At 37.2% G+C, this 22,256-nt stretch overlaps 1 protein-coding gene across 7 annotated transcripts in view; it reads right to left on the bottom strand.

Moving 5' to 3' along the window:
* The window catches only part of GTDC1 (glycosyltransferase like domain containing 1), a 364,719-nt gene that overhangs the window by 269,947 nt on the left and 72,516 nt on the right, over nt 1-22,256 (bottom strand). For 4 of the 7 annotated variants that reach the window (XM_079781763.1, XM_079781767.1, XM_079781762.1 and 1 more), the window contains exons 2-3: nt 6,685-6,748; nt 1,361-1,442 (exon numbers count right to left, since the gene is read on the bottom strand). The exons of 1 other annotated variant lie outside the window; for it this stretch is intronic. In XM_079781763.1, the coding sequence (XP_079637889.1) occupies nt 1,361-1,400 (40 nt within the window). In that variant the 5' untranslated portion in view covers nt 1,401-1,442; nt 6,685-6,748. The remainder of the gene's footprint in view (nt 1-1,360; nt 1,443-6,684; nt 6,749-22,256) is intronic. 2 more of the 7 variants (XM_079781764.1, XM_079781765.1) reach the window with 1 other exon arrangement.

The following is a 22,256-nucleotide window of genomic DNA, read 5'->3' as shown; positions in this document are numbered from 1 at the left end:
ATTTGAAAGTATAAACGTTTTTTCAGTTTTGTGAGCACTGCATAAAGCAGCTGTATAATAAATGAAGAACCACAATATAACAATATTTTTAATAGAAAGACTCCCCCAACTTGAAATTAGCAATTCTGCTTATGAAAAATTTTCAGAGTTGAAAAATATATAGCCAACAAATATATAGTGTCCAATCCACCACTAGCGTTATTAAATTATTATAATATCCCACCTATCTCTAGTAAACTCCCTAAAGTATTAATTTTTCTTTATATAAGTTTCTGTTGGACATATTTTGAATGTGTAGGATTCTTTGGATAGTTTCTATAGTGCAGTGCTGAAAAGATTCATTAATTTCAATCACCATCAACTCCCTACGCCACATCTACTTTTTCTGCCTTTTTTGTTCAAATATATTTCACTGTGGCCATTCAGAGGAAAATTACACATTCCAATAACATTTGAGTTCCTCTCAGTTGCACTTTCAGTGGTTCAGGGTAATGACAGAGTAAAGAAATGTGTTCTTTACAGGCTCTCCTTTTTTTTTTTTTTTTTTTTCATTTTTCATTTGGTAGCATTTCAGCTTCAAATCTCTTGTGCCAGAAAAGCAATGGGCAATGTCTACTGCTCACCCTAACAGTGTCTTACTTTGGAGAGAAGGGGAGTGAGAGAAGAAATCACTCCCAATCTCAGTTCTTAAAGAGAATCAGCATATGGAATAAGCAATTTCTTTGCTTATTTTTCTAAAATAGAATTATAGAACCATAATAAGTAGGGGGACAAGAGGGATAGAATTAGAAAATTTTCAACAATCTTTGAGTATGGGTAGGGGCTAAAGGGGTGAAATTATTGAAAGTCGTAACACTAAATTCTCACTGGAATCATTAAAAAAAATTCTACATATTCATAAAACCTGGGGTTTATATATTCTTTGGCCTTGTTCATAGGTAGAGGCTTCCTCTGTGAACTAGACAAATGCCACAGTCTCTTATCCATGAGACTGACAGAATGGGATAAAGAAGGATAATAAGTATAGTTAGATAACATAAATGGTATAAAGAAGGATAATAAGTATAGTTAGATAACATAAATGCCCTCATTTTAAAACCAGTATTCAAAGACAACCTACAATAATCCATAGGAACTCAAAAGAATATTCAGAGAATGACAAGGCTCCTTTGTTTATATCATCTCAACTTCAATTTCATCTGCAGTTATCTCCTTTCCAACACCTATTTCTAGAGCCCTTACAAGCTATGAAGTCCTTTTTCTCAGGCCCATTTTTATCTGGCTATCTTTTTAGGTGCACTAAAGATTGAGTTTACAATAAACTGAACAGACAGCGTACAGAAAGCTTTTAGAACTATACCATATGGTCCAGGGAAGGGAACAATCTGGACGATCCCCATCTCAGTCTGCAAGCTCGTCCACCTCTATAACACATTGTACCACTGCAATAAAATATTAAGATGAAAACGTAAAAGTGAAAATAGTCTATCTTTAGCACTACCAGGCAACCACACTTTCAAAAATGTACCGATAAACTTAATAAACATTTACTTTAATTTATATTCTGCAACACCAGGCATACAAACCTAGGCCACTATTCACTAAAAACAATATTTCGGCAGGGATGTGTGTGGGTATTCAACTTATGCTTCAGAAATTTGGAAGGATAAAAAAAACCAAAATACTTTTACAAGGGGCATATTGGCAGGGGCTGATGTAACAGATGACACATTCTTGGAAATCAAATAAAAGCAATAGGGAAATACCCATTGTTGCCTGGTGAAGGCCTAATCACATGGACACAGCTGGAACCAATGTAGATCATTCATTAATAAAATGCTATTGTAGTAGCCACTTTTTGATGCATTACTCTTGCTGCTGTAGCCAAATCTCTGAATCTCTTTGTTTGGTGTTAGTAAGACTGTTTTACTGGAAAATATAAGATTTAGGACAGTGGGGGGGAAACCTGCTCTCATGCTGAAAAGGAGACTAGCTCAAAAAGCTCAGTGCCACTTTACCTTGCAATCAACTTACACTATCAGCAGCTTAAAATATGCAGCGTAAACCTGGAAAGGGGGAACTCATATGGTACTATGGATAAAAAGTGAACAGTGTGAGATGCCACAGAAAACATATGAAATATTTGTGAAAGTATTCTACAGAATGATAATATAGATGTCAGGCAGGGGAAATTAAAATGTATCAAAAATGGGAGGGGGAAATCAAACAACAGAATTAACACACAGCCTTTCATGCAATACCGTCTATGGAATTTTAACAATAAAGTGTGTACCATATGTTTGAGGGGGAATTACTAATAGTTTTGACCACAGAAACTTAGAAATCACTGTTTGTGATTATGTTACCAATATTCGATATCAAACAAGATACTCAAATCGCCTACCCAGGAATGTTTTAAATATGTACTGATATTCAAATAAAATTACATATTAGTTAAAATATCAGTTATAATTATAAACATGATATGTAATGTAACAAAATAAAATCCTAGTTAATAGAATTTAATATTAATACAACTTTGCTGTCAGCCCTTAATAAATTTACTTTTTCCATGTTTCTACAAATACAGTGATTAAGTGATTGTATCATAAATCCTATTGTATAATATCAAACTATAACAATATAATCGCTTTGATATGTGTACAGAATTAAACAAAATTGTAAATTTATTACATACAAAAATGAAAAACTCAATAATATTTACCAAAAAAACCTGTTCAAACATTACAGGTCTTCAATATATTTCTACAATGCCTCTGTGTATAATTAGAATAAACAAATAAATAGGACAATTCATGATGAAATCCCTAAGTCACTGAAAGATATATTCCTGCCACGGAAAAGATAAAGGGCTTCATTGCTAATAAAAATTATACCACTGGAGAAAATGTATTTATAATAAATAAATAGTACTTAATACAAAATAAACATTATTCTACTTATGTGAACATAAAGGATGAAAGAGTTTTTGGTCTGTACTATCTTTAACTACCAATACTAATATTATCAGACCTTGGTACAGAGGTTTCAAGACAGTCATGCACTTAACTGCACCAAGAAAAAAGAAAAAAAAAAACAGTTTCACTAGCATTCCTTCCAAAAAAAAGTCATAATTCTGAGACTTAAAATGTTGACCTAAAGATTTAATTGATATAACTTAAAGGGATCTCACCCAGATTCATTTCAGCTGCACTACAGAAAAAGTCACTGGGGAGTGGGGAAATGCAGCATTTATTACAGGTGCATCATATACAAAGCAATTTGAGTATTTGTTTGTTTTGTTAAACTAATGAGCCAATATGTTGCTGAATCTGTCTTGAGAATGAGAGAAAATAACAGGTGAGTTTATTTAATGCATACGTCTGATATACCTGTTTTGAAAATCCTTTAATGGTTTTAAAGCATTTTCTAAATTAAAAGTAAATCTCTGAAAAGGCGACTGTTGAATTGCATAAGTTTATGTTCATGTATTATATAGGTATAGTATTTCCCAGTACATATGGCATATAAAAGTGTTTTACATTAATAATTCTAATATGAAGTACTATTTACTTTCTTTTCAATTAAATTTTGTTGCACTGCTAAAAAGAAATACATGCGTTTTTCCTCCCAAAATCATTGACAAATTTTAAAAATATAAGTCAGTCAAAATAATATCAATCTCCTCCTAAGAAAACATATTCTGCCTATTTAATTATTCTTATTTTGATTGCAAAACTCTAATTTTTAAAATAGATCACTTGAAAATAAATCATTTATTTTTGCTTAATACAACAGAAAACATTTACATTTTGAGGAACATTCTATGAAATTTCATAGAATGCTTGCTCATAGTGAAAATTTAGTTTCCTGCTCAAATCATCACCTAAAATCATAATGCTACATTTCCACACACCTTGTCATAGCAGGTCACTAACTATCATTTAGAGAGTATTGGGAAAGCTAAAAATATTTCTGTGTTTTATCTTGCATTTGGATTTTTTAAAAATTGTCATGCACATTCTTATATTTAACGGAAGTTTATCTGGTTATCTAGCAACAGTTATCAGACATTCTAAAGGTGAGTATTCAATTTGTAAAAGATATAAACTACCCTGAATTTTAGAGAAAAATAGAAAACAATGGAAGACTGGTCTCAAGATGAGATAGCTTGGCATTAAAATCCATACAATAGAAGCAATGATCATTCAGGAGTTTCTGTTCAAATATTAAGCTGTGAAGCAAGATATGATTCCACTCAACCAAAATTACTATGTCAGAATGACCAAAGTTAGAAGGGTTTGCTGAAAAGTGTGGCAAAAATGCAAGTGGGAAAGAAATCTCTCAGAGAGCTGGAAAAGACATACCTAGCACAAGCTTCTGTAAGAAACAATGCCACTCACTGAATGTGGAAGTTGGGAGGAGAATGATGTTTCTATTGTGTTCATGATGGTGGTCTTTGTGAAGAAAGAGGAAGGCCAGGGGGAAGAAATGGTGCCAGTAGGAAGAAGGAAGGCGGCATGCCTGCCTCTGGTGTGCTGGAAGGGGAGACCTGTGCCGAATGAAAACCACCGCCAGAACCGAGCTACACAAAACACGTTGGCTGCCATCCTAGAACAGTGCCAGGCTGGTTGTTATTTCTGCACGAGCCTCCCTCCATCGAGGCAGTGTGGGATTGTCACTTTGATGCACGTAGAGAACAAAGAATAATATAGTAGGGCGGACTTTTTTGCCCCTTTAAAGTTAGGTTAGCATTTTGCTTTCTTTGACAGGTCTTGAAAAGACCCAAGAAACAAAAGTTATGCTGAAGAATGGATCAATAGCCTAAAGAAATTAGTGTGAGTACAATATTGTCAACAGTTTAAAAGCCATGTGAGAGATTAACATTTGAACAAATCAGACTTAAAAGGAGTCCAAGTCATATATGTACAGGTTTAAGAGGCTAGAGACCAAGAAATACATGATTCATAATCATATAATCTTACTTAAATTCTAATATTATAAAATCTGCCCCCTCCCCCGTAAAAAAAAAAAAAGAACTAATATAAGTATTATAATTTTAGGTCACTATTCAGAGACAACTATGTTAGCTGCTATTCTGACCCTGATTTCTCCAAAATGAAATAATCTGTTTAAAAGATTATAACATTAGAATCTGAATATTTTATGCCTTTACAAGGAAAGAGGTGATAAATGATCAAAAATGTTTAAAGGATTAAACCACAGATCATCTACAAAGTTGCCATAGACACAAACAGGAAAACCGTCTCTTGTCTCCTATTCAATTCTGTACTAGAGTCAAAGCTAAGACAAATGAGAAAGCCAAGTGTGTGCTGTTGCAAACTTCAACTAAATACACTCCCTGAATCTGGTGACTAAAACAGCAATAAGCCATTAGCTCCTAGAGGGATGACCTCTTTCTCTCTAACGTGCAAGATAAGTAGAGGTGGAGGTCCATTTTCTACCAACCAAAGGAAAAGAAAGAATGAACTGTGACAAGCCCAGATCCCATGCTGGCATATTTCACACTCAGCTCAGCACCATCTAGAAGCAGGATGCTTCTCTCCCTGCCAGTCAGGGGAGGGAAAGTGGTGAAACCAATACAGCGTTAATGAAAAGCACCAACGGCCTACAAGTCTCTTCCTCCTGCACATCTCCACTGAAACCGCTCTTAAAAGAAACAGCAAGAACTACACCACTTGCCTCAGATGTTCCACATGGAGGCATGGAGCATTTACCACCTGAGCTTACCTAATTTCTGACAAAATGGTCCCCCTACCCAGTTTTGTTCATGGCCACAGATTCTAAATAGCAAGTCACATCCGTGTTGGGAAAGGCGATAGGGGAAGGAGAGCCTGAGGAAGAAACCAAGAGAGACTAGTGGCCAAATTTCAAACAATGTACATGCTTCTGTTATTATGCAAATTAGTGCCCCTGCACAACACTTTGGGAGGACAAAATGTGTGGTAAAGGTACAATGACTTACTCTGGGTGGCAAGGGTAAGTCTAACATATAATCAAAGAATGCATGATTTTGCTCCTCACTGTTCTCCTTTTACAGTTCCTTTCTTTCCTCTAGGATACACTGCTGATGCTATGAACACGTGGGACACTGGTAGTTGTAGGCGAGGCATTCATGGATTGCCAAAGTGGTCCAGAGAATGATGTCTGGTTGGCTTTAGTTCAACAAGGAATATGAGGCAAAACTAGGGAGCAAAAAGAAAGGTAGAGAAGAAGCTAGCCCATAGCCTGTTTTTTCTGTTTATTAATGATGCAGATTGAAATGGGGAGAAATCTACAAAAAGCAGCCAACTGACTGAATTACAAAGAAAGATGAAAGGAGTTAAATGTGTGTAACTTGGCTGACAACCAAGGAACAATATGAGAGCTGTCCACAACTCTCCAAAGTATAGACATAAAAAAAGAAGAGCGGGGAATTTTTATCTACAATGGAAGTGTGAATATATGAAATAATAATGAGATCAAGTAAAAATAAAAAAGTCTGATTTCAAGCAGCACAGGAAATAATCTGATAAAACTTAAGAAAAGCTGCTTCCTTCTCTTTAGAAATGTTTACCATCTTCCTGACCTGCACAGAAATGAGGGGTGGATGAGGAGGAATAACCACAGACTGCCAGAGGCCTGGACTGATGGAAAAATGAAAATGAAGTACCATTTGCTTACCTGACGATCCAGATATACTGGTGTCTTTCTTTATATATGTCCAATCTGGCTAGGGCAGAGGTACCTGTGAGATCACGAAGGGCATAGGTAAGTTGTTATCTTCCAAATAAACCCAGCCTGAATTCTGAGGCCTGACCTGCACAAGCTCACATGAGTGATCCAGCAGTCTGAGTCCTGGGCATTCCAAGATGGGACAAGAACCTCCAAAAACAGAAATGTTCTGAGTCTTAACTAATAAGAGCTTTTTTCAGTCTGTCAAGGATTTCCGAAATCAATGATAATGTAAAAAATAATAATAATTCAGAGTAGAGGTTCTAAACCGTGGTACGTGGATGGCCTATATGCTCCTGAAAGACATGGGTAAAATTTGTGGGGTTATGAAAATGGATATCTCTCTGCAGAGAAGGTCAATAGTTTGTCAGACTTGCAAAATGGTCCATAATTCAAAGTACTATCAAGAACCTTTGCTGAGGATGGCCTGAAATCTCAGAGGCAGGCTGAAACGCATATGGATAATTAGTCCAAGATTGGGGTTTGCACTTCAGGGGGAAAAATGGGGATACACGGACACTTGTAGATCTGGGGTAAATACCTTAAAAACATTACTTTCTGGGAGAACATCCATCAGCTTTAAACTGTTACTTAACTTACACAGCCCTGTGTTCTCAGGTGTGCACAGTGAAGAGAAAAGATGTTACCATATGCAAGTGATGGCGAACCTATGACACGCGTGTCAGCACTGACACGCATAGCCATTTCTGATGACACGCGGCCGCTGAGGCGGCCGCATGCCGAGGATGAAACATTTGCTGCTCCTGAGGATGAAACATTTGCGAAATAATGTTTTTTCCTCAAAGTGACACACTACCCGAGTTATGCTCAGTTTTTTGGCGAAGTTTGACACACCAAGCTCAAAAGGTTGCCCATCACTGCCATATACCAAGGGGCGGATACTATGACTTTCCTGTTCTGTAAATATTAAAGTCAGAGAATCCTTAGGTATATGAATATTGACAAGGTCAGAACTAACAGTAACTCAGCCAAAAAGGAGGCTTTATGACAAGCAAAGAGGAGGACCCAGCAAAGCAAAACGAAATGTGGCTCCCAGACAGTTTACATAGCACCAAATCACAGGATGACCCAACATACCTTTTACAATAATTATTTTAAGCAGTAACCACAGACTCAGAATGACCCATATTAGAAAGAAACCAGGTCAGAGAACCTTCCAGGCACCAACTCTGAAAAAGACAGGAAAGCATTCACAGCAACAGGGAGAATACTGGGTGTCATCTTTGAAAAAGGTTAAGAGAGAGAGAAAGACTGGGAAGACATAAATCAAGTGGAGATGGGGCCTTCTAAGATGGCCTGTTTGAAATAATGATCATGCATTACAAGCATGTCAAACTCAAAGGCTAACATGGGCCAAATAAATGAGGGATGCGGCCCACAGGCCACGAGTTTGACATGCTTGATGTAGTGTATATATATATATATATATATATATATATATATATATATATATATAAAAGCTTAAGGAACCATTACTCCCGAACGACCAGAATGACCAGTTGACTGGTTGCTATGACGCCTACTGACCACCAGGGGCAGACGCTCAATGCAGGAGCTGCCCCATGGTGGTCAGTGTACTCCCACAGCAGGAGCACTGCTTAGCCAGAAGCCGGGCTCACGCCTGGCGAGCGCAGCTACAGGAGCAGGGGTCTCTCCTGCCTCCATGGGCTGCTGAGTGGCAGTGGTAGGTGCAGCGGGGCCAGGATGAGCAGAGCAGAGCAGCGCAGGCTCCTCCCCGGCCACCTGCCACTTTGTGCACTAATACATCCCCTGAGGGGTCCCAGATTGCGTGAGGGCGCAGGGCAGGCTGAGGGCCTCTAGTATTCTATAGAAAAATAGTTAACCTCATGAGCAGCTACTAGGTACTGTAGTCGGTGCTGGGGATTCAGCAGAGAACAAGACACAGTTTGCTCCTGGGAAGGGAGGAAGGATACAGGGAGATTAGTATATCAACAGTATTATTTCAGTTATGATACATGAAATAGAGGAAATGATGTGACTGAGGCATGGGAGAATGGCCTACATCTATCTAATATGTCACAGTGATGCTCACTCCAATTCTCAAAGTTAGTCAGGATCTTAGAGAATTGAGACAGAAAGGACCCTTGGGAAAGCTAGTCAGACCTCTTTAGTTCAGAGATGAGGACAAAGTATCACAACCTCATTATCTCCAAACACCAAAATACGCACACCTGGGCTGAGTCATGACTTTATGGTACGTGCTCTGCCTTTAGAAGAGAAGCCCAAGAACAAGTAACAGAACAGCATTTCTGAATTTTTTTATAAACTGGCCAAGGAAACTACGCACTCTGTGCCCTTTACAGTTAAAGAATCACATTCTATCCAAATTCCTGGCAAGTGCCATTCTATTAAAAGAATTTTGTTTCTTGCTTCTACAGACAAATCTGATCAATGTCTGCTATCAAAAGGTGAGGGGAAGCGGGAGGCATGGGAACCAGTCGCCAAGAGGGCCCCCAAATCTTCACCTTGTGGAATTCATGCCTTGTGCAGTCCCCTCGCTCACTGTGTCAGGGTTGGTCTGAAGGAAAAGCAATGCCATGAAAGTGATGGTGCCTGACTTCTGAGGCTAGGTCCTAAAAGATACTGCACCTACCCCTTCTCTTTCAGATAACTCTCTCTGGGCGAAGCCAGCTGTTAGGTCATGAGGACACACGCACAGACCTATGGCGTGGTCCACGTGGCCTCCTGCCAAAGAGCCAGAATTAACTTAACAGCATTATATGGGAGCCATTTTTTTAAGCCATCATCCAGGCTGCTCAGATATTCAGGTGACTATTGTCCTGGGTAACATCTTGACTGCAACTCATGAGAGAGATCAAGAGCCAGAATCACCCAGCCTCTACTCTCACCCCTTTCTAGCATGCACTCTAACTTTCTGTATTACAGAGCCTCGAACATTAAAAACTGCATTTCCCCAATGCACCTGCATCAGGCCCAGGTTCATCTAACCAGAGAAATCCATCTAACCAGAGAAATCCATGTAAGACTTGGAAAGAAGTGAGCAAATCAAGGTGGTAAGCCCCTAACAATGAGATCAGATCTTGGTAAGACATTTTGTTCTTCTGACAATCAAGCAGATACTCTATTAAGTGATCCCTAGCATCATAAGTTCCAAGTAGCAAGTGACAGTGGAGTTTTCCACTAGAATAGTAAAACTGGGTGTTTCTCTTGACTTGTGTTGTTCTTAGCTTATTAACAGTCCACTTGGTTCCCTGGTACTTCTAGAAGTTAAGCAGTGTGGAACCTCTCCCTTTTTGCTTAAACTAGCTAGCTGTCTGCAACTTAAACTCGCTGTTGCTTGAATCTAAGAACCCACTCTATCATACACAAATGTTCCTACCTCACAACACATTTCCTTTGATTCATAATGGACCCTCTTCTTTTTCCATTGCTAATATGTCTATGTGTACACTCAATCCTATTCATCATGCCTTTTCTAAAAACTTAATTCACCAGTTTTCTTCTTTTCTCCTTCAATCTTTTCCTCTCAGCTGGCTCCTTCTCCTTCACCAATAACACACTTCTTTCAACTCTATGGACTATGCCCGTTAAGCTTCATAAAACAATAATATAGTGTCACTGTCTTCAGTTCAATTTTTGTTCAATGTTCAAACTACCACAACTTGGCTTCCTTAGTCATCACTCTACTGAAACGGTCATTGCTAAGGTTGGCAATAACCAAATAATTGACTATTTGCATTCCCCACACAGCTAGACTGTGGCATTTGGCACTCTTACCTGCCAGCCTTTTTGAAACTCCTTTCCATTGCATTTCAGGGAATGATTACCTTGCAACTCTCCTCTGGCCTATGGGTTTTCACTATTTTACCCCTGGCTCCTTTTCTTGGAATTCCCTAGGGTTTATAGTATCTGTAGGGATATTATGATTTCATTCTGCCCCTGACTTCAAGATTTCAATTACCATCTATATATTCATTGGTCATTCCCAAATCCAAACCTTCTCCCTACCTCTCTTTTCACACTACAAACTTGTAATTTCTATCTGCCTATGAGATGCATCTAGCTTTATCAATTATTGTAAAATATAAAAAAAAAAAACCTCCCTAACTTAAAAAGGACAAATTTAAAAGTTTATACCCTGCCCAGCAGCGTGGCCCAGTGGTTGAGCGTTGACCTATGAACCAGGAGGTCACGGTTCGATTTCCCATCAGGGAACAGGCTCTGATTGTGGGCTCAATCCTCAGTGTGGGGTGTGCAGGAGGCAGCCAATCAATGATTCTCTCTCATCACTGATGTTTCTATCTCTTTCTCCCTCTCTGTGAAATAAATAAATATATATATATATATTTTAAAAGGTAGTTTATTCCCTATAACTGTGCAGTCTAATACTGTGGCCACTAGTCACATGAGCTTACTGGGCACTTGCAATGTGGTTAGTCCAAATTGAGATGTGCTGTAAATATAATATACACAATAGATTTTAAAGACTTAACACAAAAATATGACTGTAAAATATCTAAATATTTTATATCAGTTACATGTTGAAAAGATAATAATTTTGATATATTGAGTTAAATATAAAATATAAGCAAAATTAATTAAACATATTTCTTTTTACTTGATCAATGTGGCCACTGGAAAATTTAAAATTATTGCATTATAATTCTATTGAACAGTGCTGCTCTACACACACAAAAAAGAACAACATGAAAAAATATATATACACACTATACTCAACTAACAAGGAAAGGGGAAAAAAAAGAGAATTGTTTTTTTCTCTCTCAAGTCACCCTCACATTTAGTCCTGGTATCAAGACTTATAAGGTTCCCTAAATCTCAAAATTATAATGTCAAAAACACTAAATTGCATCCTATAAAAATCAAATTTAATCACAAGTATATCACAGAAATACAAATAGGTAACATTTGATATGTGCTATGCAACTATATAACATAACTTAGTCATCTCTGAAGTAGATAATATCATTACTTCCCACTTAATAAAGTTCAGAAACCTAAGGCAGAAAGAAGTTACTATGTAACTTGCCCAAAGTCACCTGCTTAGGCCTCACACCCAGGCAACCTAGCTCTAGATCCCATACTCTCAATCACTACCATTTACTGACTCAATAAAAGCAAGATTTTAAAGAACTAAACAGCCTTAGATGGTTCCCAGTATTCTTGAACTTACACTCTCAACTAAGATCAGAAAACATCACATTACCTAAAACCAAGTATGAATACAAATATGAGCTCACAGAAAAGGGAAATTTAGAAGCGAAAGTGGGTAGAGCACAAGGATGAAATAAGGAAAGAAGACACAAAGGAATGTGCTCTGAGCCCAGCAGGTCCAAATGAGAATTCCTCAAGAGCAAGCAAACACTGCTGTGCGAGCATGAAAACTACATGGGCCTCGGAAACATGGCGCGCAGAGGCCACAGGGGCAAGTCAGGCCTGATTCAGAACCAGGGAACCTTCCGGAGACTCGCAGGTGATTCTGCTTCACAAAGTAGCAGGGGCAAGTAGGGGATGTCAGTTCTTGGATTAACTGTAATGTTTCAAAAAAAATTACAGAAATATCTGAATAAGGCTATCTGTGTGTGTATATATATTTTTTAATGTAATTTAGCATTTTTTAAGAAACTCTAAAATACAATGCTCACAAGGTAAATATATAAATCAATACATGAGCAAAAAGAAATATATCAATTTCATGTTTACATATCTCTAGAAAGAAACACACAAAAAGATGACACTGGTTACATGTATATTTAAAAAGTGAGTATTAAGGGACTAGGATATATACGAGAACGATTTCAAAGCCCTTGAACTTTTTAAATTTGAACCAAGTGAACAAAACAACTAATAAAAGTTTTAAAAAATCTTAAAGTCCAAAAATAAAGTGATGCTGAAAAGGAAAAGGTATATAAATATATTTATTCACACATATACAGTAAACCTGCATAGAGGGAGTGGAGTCCTTGATAGTCAGGGGGTTAGGGACTTCCATCCCGACCCTTGCCCTCTGTACCCCACTGTCCACAACCAGAGATACACAACAGACAGGCACACACAAGGCCATTTCTATTGCTAGATGATGCTGTTCGAATATTCTCTCTCTAAGAGTCTAAGTGCTTAAAAACATCCAAAAAAATACAGACAGAAGTACCTTAAAAAAAAAAAAAAGTAAAGAGGATTCTAAAAGCTATTAATATGGAAATATATTTCATAATTGTTAAATTATTGAAGGGAAAAAACTGTTTGGAAGTCAGAGATTCCAAAAGATAAGCAATATTAAGCTTCCACAAAGCTAGAAGTCTATTACATTATTTGCTTAACACTTGCAAACCGGATTACCTATAGACTCCAACCTAAGATAGCAACCTTGAATGCTTTTCTTTTAAACAAGAGGATGTTCTATGACATCTTCCACCTCATTGACCAGAAGTGACGGTGCTGACAGGACAGGGGAGTGGCCCACTCCCTCCTCTTGGAAGAGTCTTCCCTCCCAAAGCTGTAGAGCTCTCAAGAGGCTGGCCTTCCAGAATGATGAGCCATGCTGCTCTGCTCAGTAACATAGTAAGCCCTTTCCTTTAAACTTCTCACAAGTCAGAACTTTCCACAAAATCTGCACCCAGAATATGGTTTATTCGCACTCATTTTCTTTGTGTTGCCATCATTCATTGTCTTCATTTTTAATGCAGTGGTATTTTTAGCCAAATGAAATGAAATAGAGTCAGTTTTTCTCATCTGTCTCAGCTCTTCTCTTCTTCTTCTGGGACCCAACTCATGTGATCCTTTAACAACTATCTATTTCACACCAAACTGGATATCTCCCTAAAGCTTACCAATCTAGCCTCCAGGCATATTTCTTAAATAAAAGCAGTAGATCTTTGTAAATCTGAAATTTGCATAGTAAAGGAACAAATCAACTATCAAAAGACCTAGAAGTATAGAATAGTGGCTCACCTCTAAGCAGAGTTTAAAATTCATTTTAATTTATTAATTTTTTTAAGGAAATAGCTATTGCCTTTTTCCCTTTGCAAAATACTGTGTTTAATGGCCCAGTTAAATTAGAGGTGATAGTGTGAAGCAAGTGTTTTAAATTGGTAAATTCTAAACCTTTTAATAAAAGAACATCAGTCAGAAGTTTTAATAAGACTCAGCAGGACAGAGAAGAATTAACAGTCTGTAGGTATCAAAAGGGGGTGATAGGCAATGATAACCTTAATCATTTGCGAAGGGATTTATAATTTCACTGCTTAAAGGTTAATGAAATTATGTGGTATTTTGCCCACTCTTATCCAGCAAAATGATTTTCATGCCTTAGTCTGTATGTAGTATTTATCAACTGAATCATATAACGGAAGAAATAACTCTTTTTACCAATAAGTCCATTGTATTTTCACTCATGTACCCCTGGGTGCACACTATCATTATCTGTTCTAACCAATAACTGGTGCCCTAAGACACACACACGGTTTCCAACAGCATCTCAGAAAAGAGAACAAACTATAATCAGAACTCTAAAAGCACGGGAAGTTGCTAAAATGTTTGCTTTTTTAAAAAAATTAGATACATATCTATGTCTACTTTATACTTCAAGTCACCTATTGCTAAATAGTTGCTCCTGCCAATTACTAACATAAAATCCTCCCAAGCGACTGAAGAAGGTATTCAAGACGTTACTTGAAAAGGAATGGAGAAATGCTAACAATAAACACAAATAATTAGAACAGGCAAAATAATAAAATACTTCAAGGCTACAACAATTGTTTGGTCCCATCACAGGGCAAAACCACACACCCCTATGGCCTTGCTTCACTGAGCACCCAGGAGGTGTTCAAGGCCAGCACTTTTCCATTCTAATGGAAAAACAAAACAAAATATAAAACTGGATCACCAACCCTCGCTCCACAATGTACTGGCTATATGACTTCTGTTCAGCTCTCTAAACCTCACTTTCCTTACAGGCAAAATACTCGAGTTAGCTAACCTTTGTTACACATGTATTATGTACCAGAGAATGTGGTAATAAGGACTTTACATACATCATATAATTTAATAACTAGTTTACCAAATAGGTATTGGTATCATTTACACCCAAAAATTATGGAACTTACCCGAGATTAAAAAGCCGGTACACAGAATCAGAATTTAAACTCATTTTCAAATTCCAAAATCAATGCTCTTTCACTATTCCACAAAATATGATGCCTGGTCTGCCCTCCCTCTCTCCCTCTCTACCTCCCTCCTCCCTTCCTCCCTCTTCTCCTCCCTTCCTTCCTTCTTTCTTTACTTCCTTCCTCTTTCCTCCCGCCTTCCCTCCCTCTTTTCCTTCCCTCCTATCTATATCTGTCTTTCTCACTTTCTTTGAGAGAAAGCTTACTTTCCTACTATAGAGCTAGAGATTAACTAGCATATACAGTTTTTCTGAGTGACTACAAAGTACATAGCATTCTGCCATACATCAGGAAAAAAAAGGATTACATTTTTTAAATTTAGAAATAAAGTAATGAAGCTAGATGGAGACACACATTTTGCAAAACATAGGGATGCATATGATTTAGTTCTAAACTGATGAGTCAAAACAGAAGTAACTCAAAAGTTCATGAAACTGGAGCTCAGAGACCAAGGCATGATGCCAGAAGAAAGTATGGCTTATCCTGAAACGGGGTGAAAAGTCTGTCCTGCACCAGGGAGAAACAGGGTTAGAGAAAATGTGGGAAAACAAACCTAAGTAAGCTAAACGGGTCCAGATCGTGACTTAGAGTAAGAAGAATTTAACTTCACTATAGTAAAAATGTGTTTTTTCACAAAATATTTTTGATGCACTAATAGTAAAAAGGTAAAGTTAAAATCAAATCATAGTTATTTATTCTTTTTTTATTGATTTTTAGAGAGAAAAAGGGGAGAGAAAGGGGGGAGAGAGAGAGAGAAAGAGAGAGAGAGAGATTGAGAGAGAGAGAGAGAGAGAGAGAGAGAGATCTATTTTTCCACCTATTTATGCATTCATTGGTTGATTCTTGTATATGCCCTGACCGGGTATCAAACTCGCAACCTTGGTGTATCTGGAAGATGCTCTAATCAATTGAGCTACCTGGTCAGTGCTCTTAGGTACTTATTCTTCGGGGGAAAATAATCAACCTAGGATTGGGGGGAGTGGAGGCAGGAGAAAAAGTCATTTCTATTACTAGAAGTGTTATGATCCATTCTTTACTAGTATTCCATGGGCTATTCACATGCATTGCACAGTATTTTCAATCATTTACTAATCCAACCAACACTGACTGATCACATTGAGTTAGGCACCAAGGATAAAAAGATAAAGAACATACTGACCTATGGTACATGAGCATTTATGTAAGAAGCAGACTGCCAAATGTTTTGTGCAGCATGTAAAGAAGTGATTATGAATTCAGAAGGCCACTATAGACAGATCAATTCTTAGGAATGACTTGTGAAATTCCTGAAAGTTAATGAGGCATAAGCTAGGCAAACTGTTCCACATATAACATGCGAGTACTTTGTTGATACTACCTACCATCACTATCATCATCACTATCATCAGCTCACAAGTGGAGCAATCCAGCTCCATCCACATTCAGACGTACAACCAAGAAAGGCAGGCAAACATAAAATCTAGAGGTAAGCTTTTTAACATTCATATTATTCTTTCATTTTTCGCTGAAGGACTAATGGATAACTGCTCAGAAACCCACTGGAAGATTCTACCTATGCATTAAAGAAGGAAAATGTGAGGCACAATGGACTGACTGAATTCACTAGCACCTCAAGTTGCCAACTCTGTCAATGAGAGTCCAATGTGAATAATATCTTCTTTAGTTGTACTATAATCTGACAACTCGACAATGTCCATTTGTTTTTAAGAACCAATTGAAGAAGTATGTATATCGGCCATACTATGCTTAAATGATGAGATGCTAGGGTTGTTTTTTTCTCAGAATAAATGTGAACTGAATTTGCAATATTAGAAATTATAGCATTTTTCAAACTGAAGAGATTTAAGAATCAGTAATATATCTTTTGCAAGGCTGTTTATTAATGACTGATACAAATATAATAAAAGAACTAAATCTCAGAGTTTAAAACTACTTGCAAGGTCACCTGGTAAAACACTAGCTTCTATCCACATCGTATCTAGGACACATACAGTGTTTAAACTAAAACAAGGGCATAAAAGACCTCTAAGTACTTGTGTAATAAATGTCTTTGGCCCCAATATATCCACTACTACATTTTACTAAAATTCATCTCAATCTTTAATAATATAAACTGTATGACAATATGGTAGGACTAAAAGGTTGATGATTAAGAGTAGTTCAATTTCAATAAAAAGTAGCTGGTATAAAATAATCTTTTAAAATATTCAGACCGTGCCATCCAGATATCCACACGCACTTGGATCTATACACATTAAAGAACGTGTTTAAATGTACTGAAGCTGTACCTGCTGTCAAGAAACAAAAAAGTGGTGAAGGTTGATCAAACACAACTTTGCCTTGAGTATCATGTTCCTGTTTCCCACTAACGCTGTCCTAAAAGTTAACAGCCAATGTAATCCAAAGGTTTCTCTTTATTTCTATATTTAAATCATCACAGGTTTGATCAAGCATGCAAATCCCGATGGGCTCAGGGTTCCCATCAAAATGTCTTACAGGAACATTAAAAATTGAATGGGCGTAAACAACTCCGACAGAGCGCAGCTCATGACAGCATTGCTGTGATCTTTGTGTTTCATGTGCAGCAGCACTGGGGAAGCTTGCAAGGGAGTATGAGCAACTAATTACTGCCTTTTGCTTGAGGGCAGGTGTGCTGATCTCTACAGGTGTCTCAGCGGCAGTGCTCTGCCCACTGCATCGCCTCTTGAAGACATTCAGGGTAAGGGCTTGCTGAAGCCTTGCAAAACATCTGATAGAATACCAGACAGTTGAATGTTCAGGAAGAAACATGGTGTGACTTCTTAAAAACACCACTTACGAGAAATAGCAGCTGGAAAGGCTTTAAATGGTTTTTTGAAAGAACACTATAAGACAGTATAAAAAGTAATATAAAATCGTATCTATCAATCACACACATTAAACAAAGATACTAGTGTCGTCTGAATGAGTACAGAAAGTTTTTCAAAGAAAATACTGTTAATTTCTAAACAAGAAATAAAAAATAAAATTTTAATTAAATAATAATCTTATGTCAGTCCATCGTTTTTCATTCATGAAAGACTGTGGCTAGAGCTGGGTATACAATTCTAGAAGGTCCAGAAAATTTTTGAGAAACGATCCACAGTGGGAAATTAGCAAACAAAATAGTGATCTGATGACAGGAGAGGTATATATTCCATTTACATATGATGCCATTTGCAGGATTCATAGTCTTTAAATCTTTCCCATAATACTTGGAAAGAAGTATGCTTAATAATGAAGAGACACACAATCCAGAGGCAAACATCCCGCGTGCCACCACTTGCTACCTGCATGATCTTGGGCAAGAAATTTAACCTGTGCTTTAATTTCCTCATCTGATGATAAACAAGACCCACCTCATCAAGGGTGTTTTAAAATACCTGGGCCAGGGCAAGCATATAGTAAGTGCTCAATAAATTGTAATTAACATTATAAAATTTCCAAAAGACTTTAGACTTTACAGTAGTCTCTTGTTCTGATACAGCACTAGCCAATCAAAAAGTATCTTGAAAAGTTAATATTCATCAGCAGTATGTTATTCAGAACTTTGTAATATGGTGCACATTTTTAAATAAAAATATATTGCCTAGCTTTCAAGCAATCAATAAAAAAACACACAAACATTTAACTAATTCTTGACTTTTTCTGAATAATCAGTCATCTTAATGAAAATATTTTATTTTTAATACTACAATTTTGTGGAGCAACTAGTTGTGCTTCATAACAGTGAAATAGGAGAGTTCTAATAATATTTCAAACTTCATCTACTTGGGAAAGAATATCTTTCTGGCAATATCAAGGTTAACATTCTTAGGGGATGTATTTACTCAGAATAAAGAAATGCCTACAAATGATAATAAAAGAATGTTATCAATTATTTTTATTCAAAATTCCCTATTTTAGTGTTTTTCTTTAAACAAATGGAATTAAGATATTTCAGATCATCATTAATATGAACCATCCGTTATGGAACCAAAACATCACTAATCTTTAAAAAATTGTTTCAGACTATTCTCAAATGAACCAAATGGGGGGAAGGGAAAATTAGAACAAAATGTATACACAATATATCAAAATAAGAGTATTTTCAAAGTTAAGAATGATTAGACCCTTGGGGATGATGAGAATACAATTATTTGAAAGTAATATCCCTCCCACTCTCAGCAGACTATTACATCTGAGACTTATTTCTTCAAATGTGGACGCTGCAATAACCTTCTCTCTTCCTTTAATTCCTTCTTCCTCCTGCCCATCCTCCAGGCTTCAATGGCATCCCAACCACCAGAAATGTTAAGAACTGATCTGTTGTGCTTTAACACAGACATAATTGTGTCACTCCCATATGAGATCTATTCTAAAGGGGGTGGGGGTGACAGGCACATAGATAATTAAAGAGGTGTGTGTGCGCACGTGAACGCATGTGTGAATACATGGATGTGTATGCAACACACAAAGCACTAAGAGAGAATAAGCCAGAGCTCAATCATCTTACCTAACATAAGTCAAGGAAGGCTTCATACAACTGGTGACAGCTGGATGAAAAAGTGCCTACAAAACAGATTCAAAGCTCCAGGCCAGAAGCATCCATTACAGAGCCTCAATTGGCTATGTTCCAACTGCATCCCACACTCTCCTCACATGGACCTAGATGTCCTCATTCTCTAAACACGGTGGACACTGCTATCAGCTGGTCTCTGCCCGACCCTCTCCCTTGAATCCCTTTTTCATCTCCCCCACCTTGAAAGTTTTAAAAATATGATATCCTCATACAGTTAAATCAATGGCATCCAAACCACCATGAATATTAGAAATTGAATCAAAAGACTTTAGACTTTACAACTGTGAGCAGAAAGACAATGTTAATTCAAAAAATCTGAAAGAAAGTGATTTTCAATTTAAAATGTAATTATTCAGGCAACATATCAATCAAGTGAGAAAACTGAGTAAATATATTTTTTTCTCACATACCCTTTCTTAGGAAAGGTTGAGCATCGACCTAGGAACCAGGAGGCCATGTTTGATTCCTGGTCAGGGTACATGCCCAGGTTGCAGGCTTGATCCCCAGTTGGGGATGTGCATGAGGCAGCCAATCAATGACTCTCTCTCATCATTGATATTTCTATCTCCCTCTCCCTTCCTCTCTGAAATCAATATATATATATATATATATATATATATATATATATATATATATATATATATATAAAATATATAAAAATAAAATTTATATATATATATATATATAAATTTTATTTTTATTTTTTAATGAAGCAGCACAAATTCTAAAAACAGAACTTTTCTGAGAAAAAGGCAGAAAACTCCACTCATTATAACATGCAAAGAATTCCTAACTCTTTCCTATATAAATGAACCCAAGTTCAGTCCACTGGATTAAAAGTCATAAAATGATTCAAAGAGCTCATCTTGGTGTAGCTATTTTCTCTATGATATCAACCACTATTTTTCAGCGTGCATTTAGAATAGACCATGTGTGAGTAAGAGGAGTCACAAAGAACAGAAAGGTATGAAGAGCTATTTTATCCACCCTCACTATCCCATCCCCAGAGCAGGAGGGCATAAGGACAAGGCAAATAGCCTTCACAGAACAAGGTTAAATTGTCTTTTGAATGATAATTATAAAATAAGGAAGAAATAAAATTCTAATGGGATTGGATCTGTAGACTTTTATTTCTCAAATTGTTTATCAATTTTTAAAAGCAAACAAGTATAAAGGATAATTTGCTTTACAACATAATGCGTCATGAGTTGATCTATATATTAAGTTCCATACAATACTAATTTACGTTATTACAGAGAGGAGACAAGGCAGGAAATCTTAAAACCAAAAATGGTGCATGATCCCAAATGAACTTTATTTGAGTATCTCAAAAATTTTACTACAATAAAACATATTGTTTACTTTACAAAATATCAATTTACCATCCATTTTTAATACCCTATCTCCTGCATTTAGCAAAACACACTACTAAAAATTCTAGAAAATACAGACCAATTAACAATATAGAAAGCAGATCATAAGTGCCTGAGACCTGAGATGGGGGGGGGGGGGGGGGGGCGGAGCAGGTGGGGAGGAGGTTGACCTCAGGAGGGCACAAGGGAACTTGCAGTGATGACAGAAATGCTCAGAATCATAGCAGTGGTTGTAGTTACACAGCAGTATGCTTTTGTCAAAGTTCATCACATTGTTCACTAAAATGGGTACAATTTATTATAAGTAAATTATCCTATCTAATAAAAAAGTAATATGCAAATTGACCATCACTCCAACACACAAGATGGCCACCACAAGATGGCCGGCAGGGGAGGGCAGTTGGGAAGGACCAGGCCTGCAGGGGAGGGCAGTTGGGGGTGACCAGGCCAGTAAGGGAAGGGAGGGCAGTTAGGAGCAACCAGGCTGGCAAGGGAGGGCAGTTAGGGGTGACCGGGCCAGCAGGGGAGTGGTTAGGATGTGATCAGGCTGGCAGGAAGAAGCAGTTAGGGGCAATCAGGCAGGCAGGCAGGCAAGCAGTTGGGAGCCAGCAGTCCTGGATTGTGAGAGGGGTCCCAGATTGGAGAGGGTGCAGGCTGGGCTGAGGGACATCTCCCTCCCCCGTGCACGAATTTCGTGCACCAGGCCTCTAGTACCTTAATAAAATTGAAATAATAATATACACATAACAGTTTGTCATGGCTGACAATCATTCCAATTACCTAAAGATTTTTTCTTCTTTATTGATTTTAGAGAGAAAGGAAGGGAGAAATATCGATCTGAGAGAAAAACATTCATTGGCTGCCTTCCATATACTCCCTGACTGGGGATCAAACCTGCAACCCAGGTATGTGCCCTGACCAGGAATCAAACCAGTGACCCTTCAGTGCTGATGCTCAACCAACTGAGCCACACCAGCCAGGGCTTACCTAAAGACTTTTATTGCAAATTTATTGTGTTTCTCACACAAAAGTTTAAAGATACCATGAGTAGAAACCAGCAAAGTGCTAGCAATAATTTAGAGTTATCAGTCATAATAACTTTTTAATGGGTTCAATGCACTGCCATCTACACTGTACTTACCACATATTACTTTATATTACTGGTTAAATTTTTTTTCTCCTGAATTAGGCTTTATGTAAAAAAATATGTGCCGTGTATTTATAAGCATCTTCCAAAATCTAGCTCAATTCACTTCACAAACTAAAGTGTTTATATACATTGATTTCCACCGTATAATATTTCAAACAATTATGTCTTAATACTAAACAAACAATAGTTTTTTTTAAAATCCTATCTAATAAAAGGGTAATATGCAAATTAAC

This window comes from Cnephaeus nilssonii (assembly GCF_951640355.1).
Source record: "Cnephaeus nilssonii genome assembly, chromosome: 10".
Lineage (NCBI taxonomy): Eukaryota > Metazoa > Chordata > Mammalia > Chiroptera > Vespertilionidae > Cnephaeus > Cnephaeus nilssonii.
The sequence above is the reverse complement of the archived record's forward strand: the minus strand, read 5'-3'. Positions and strand labels throughout refer to the sequence as shown.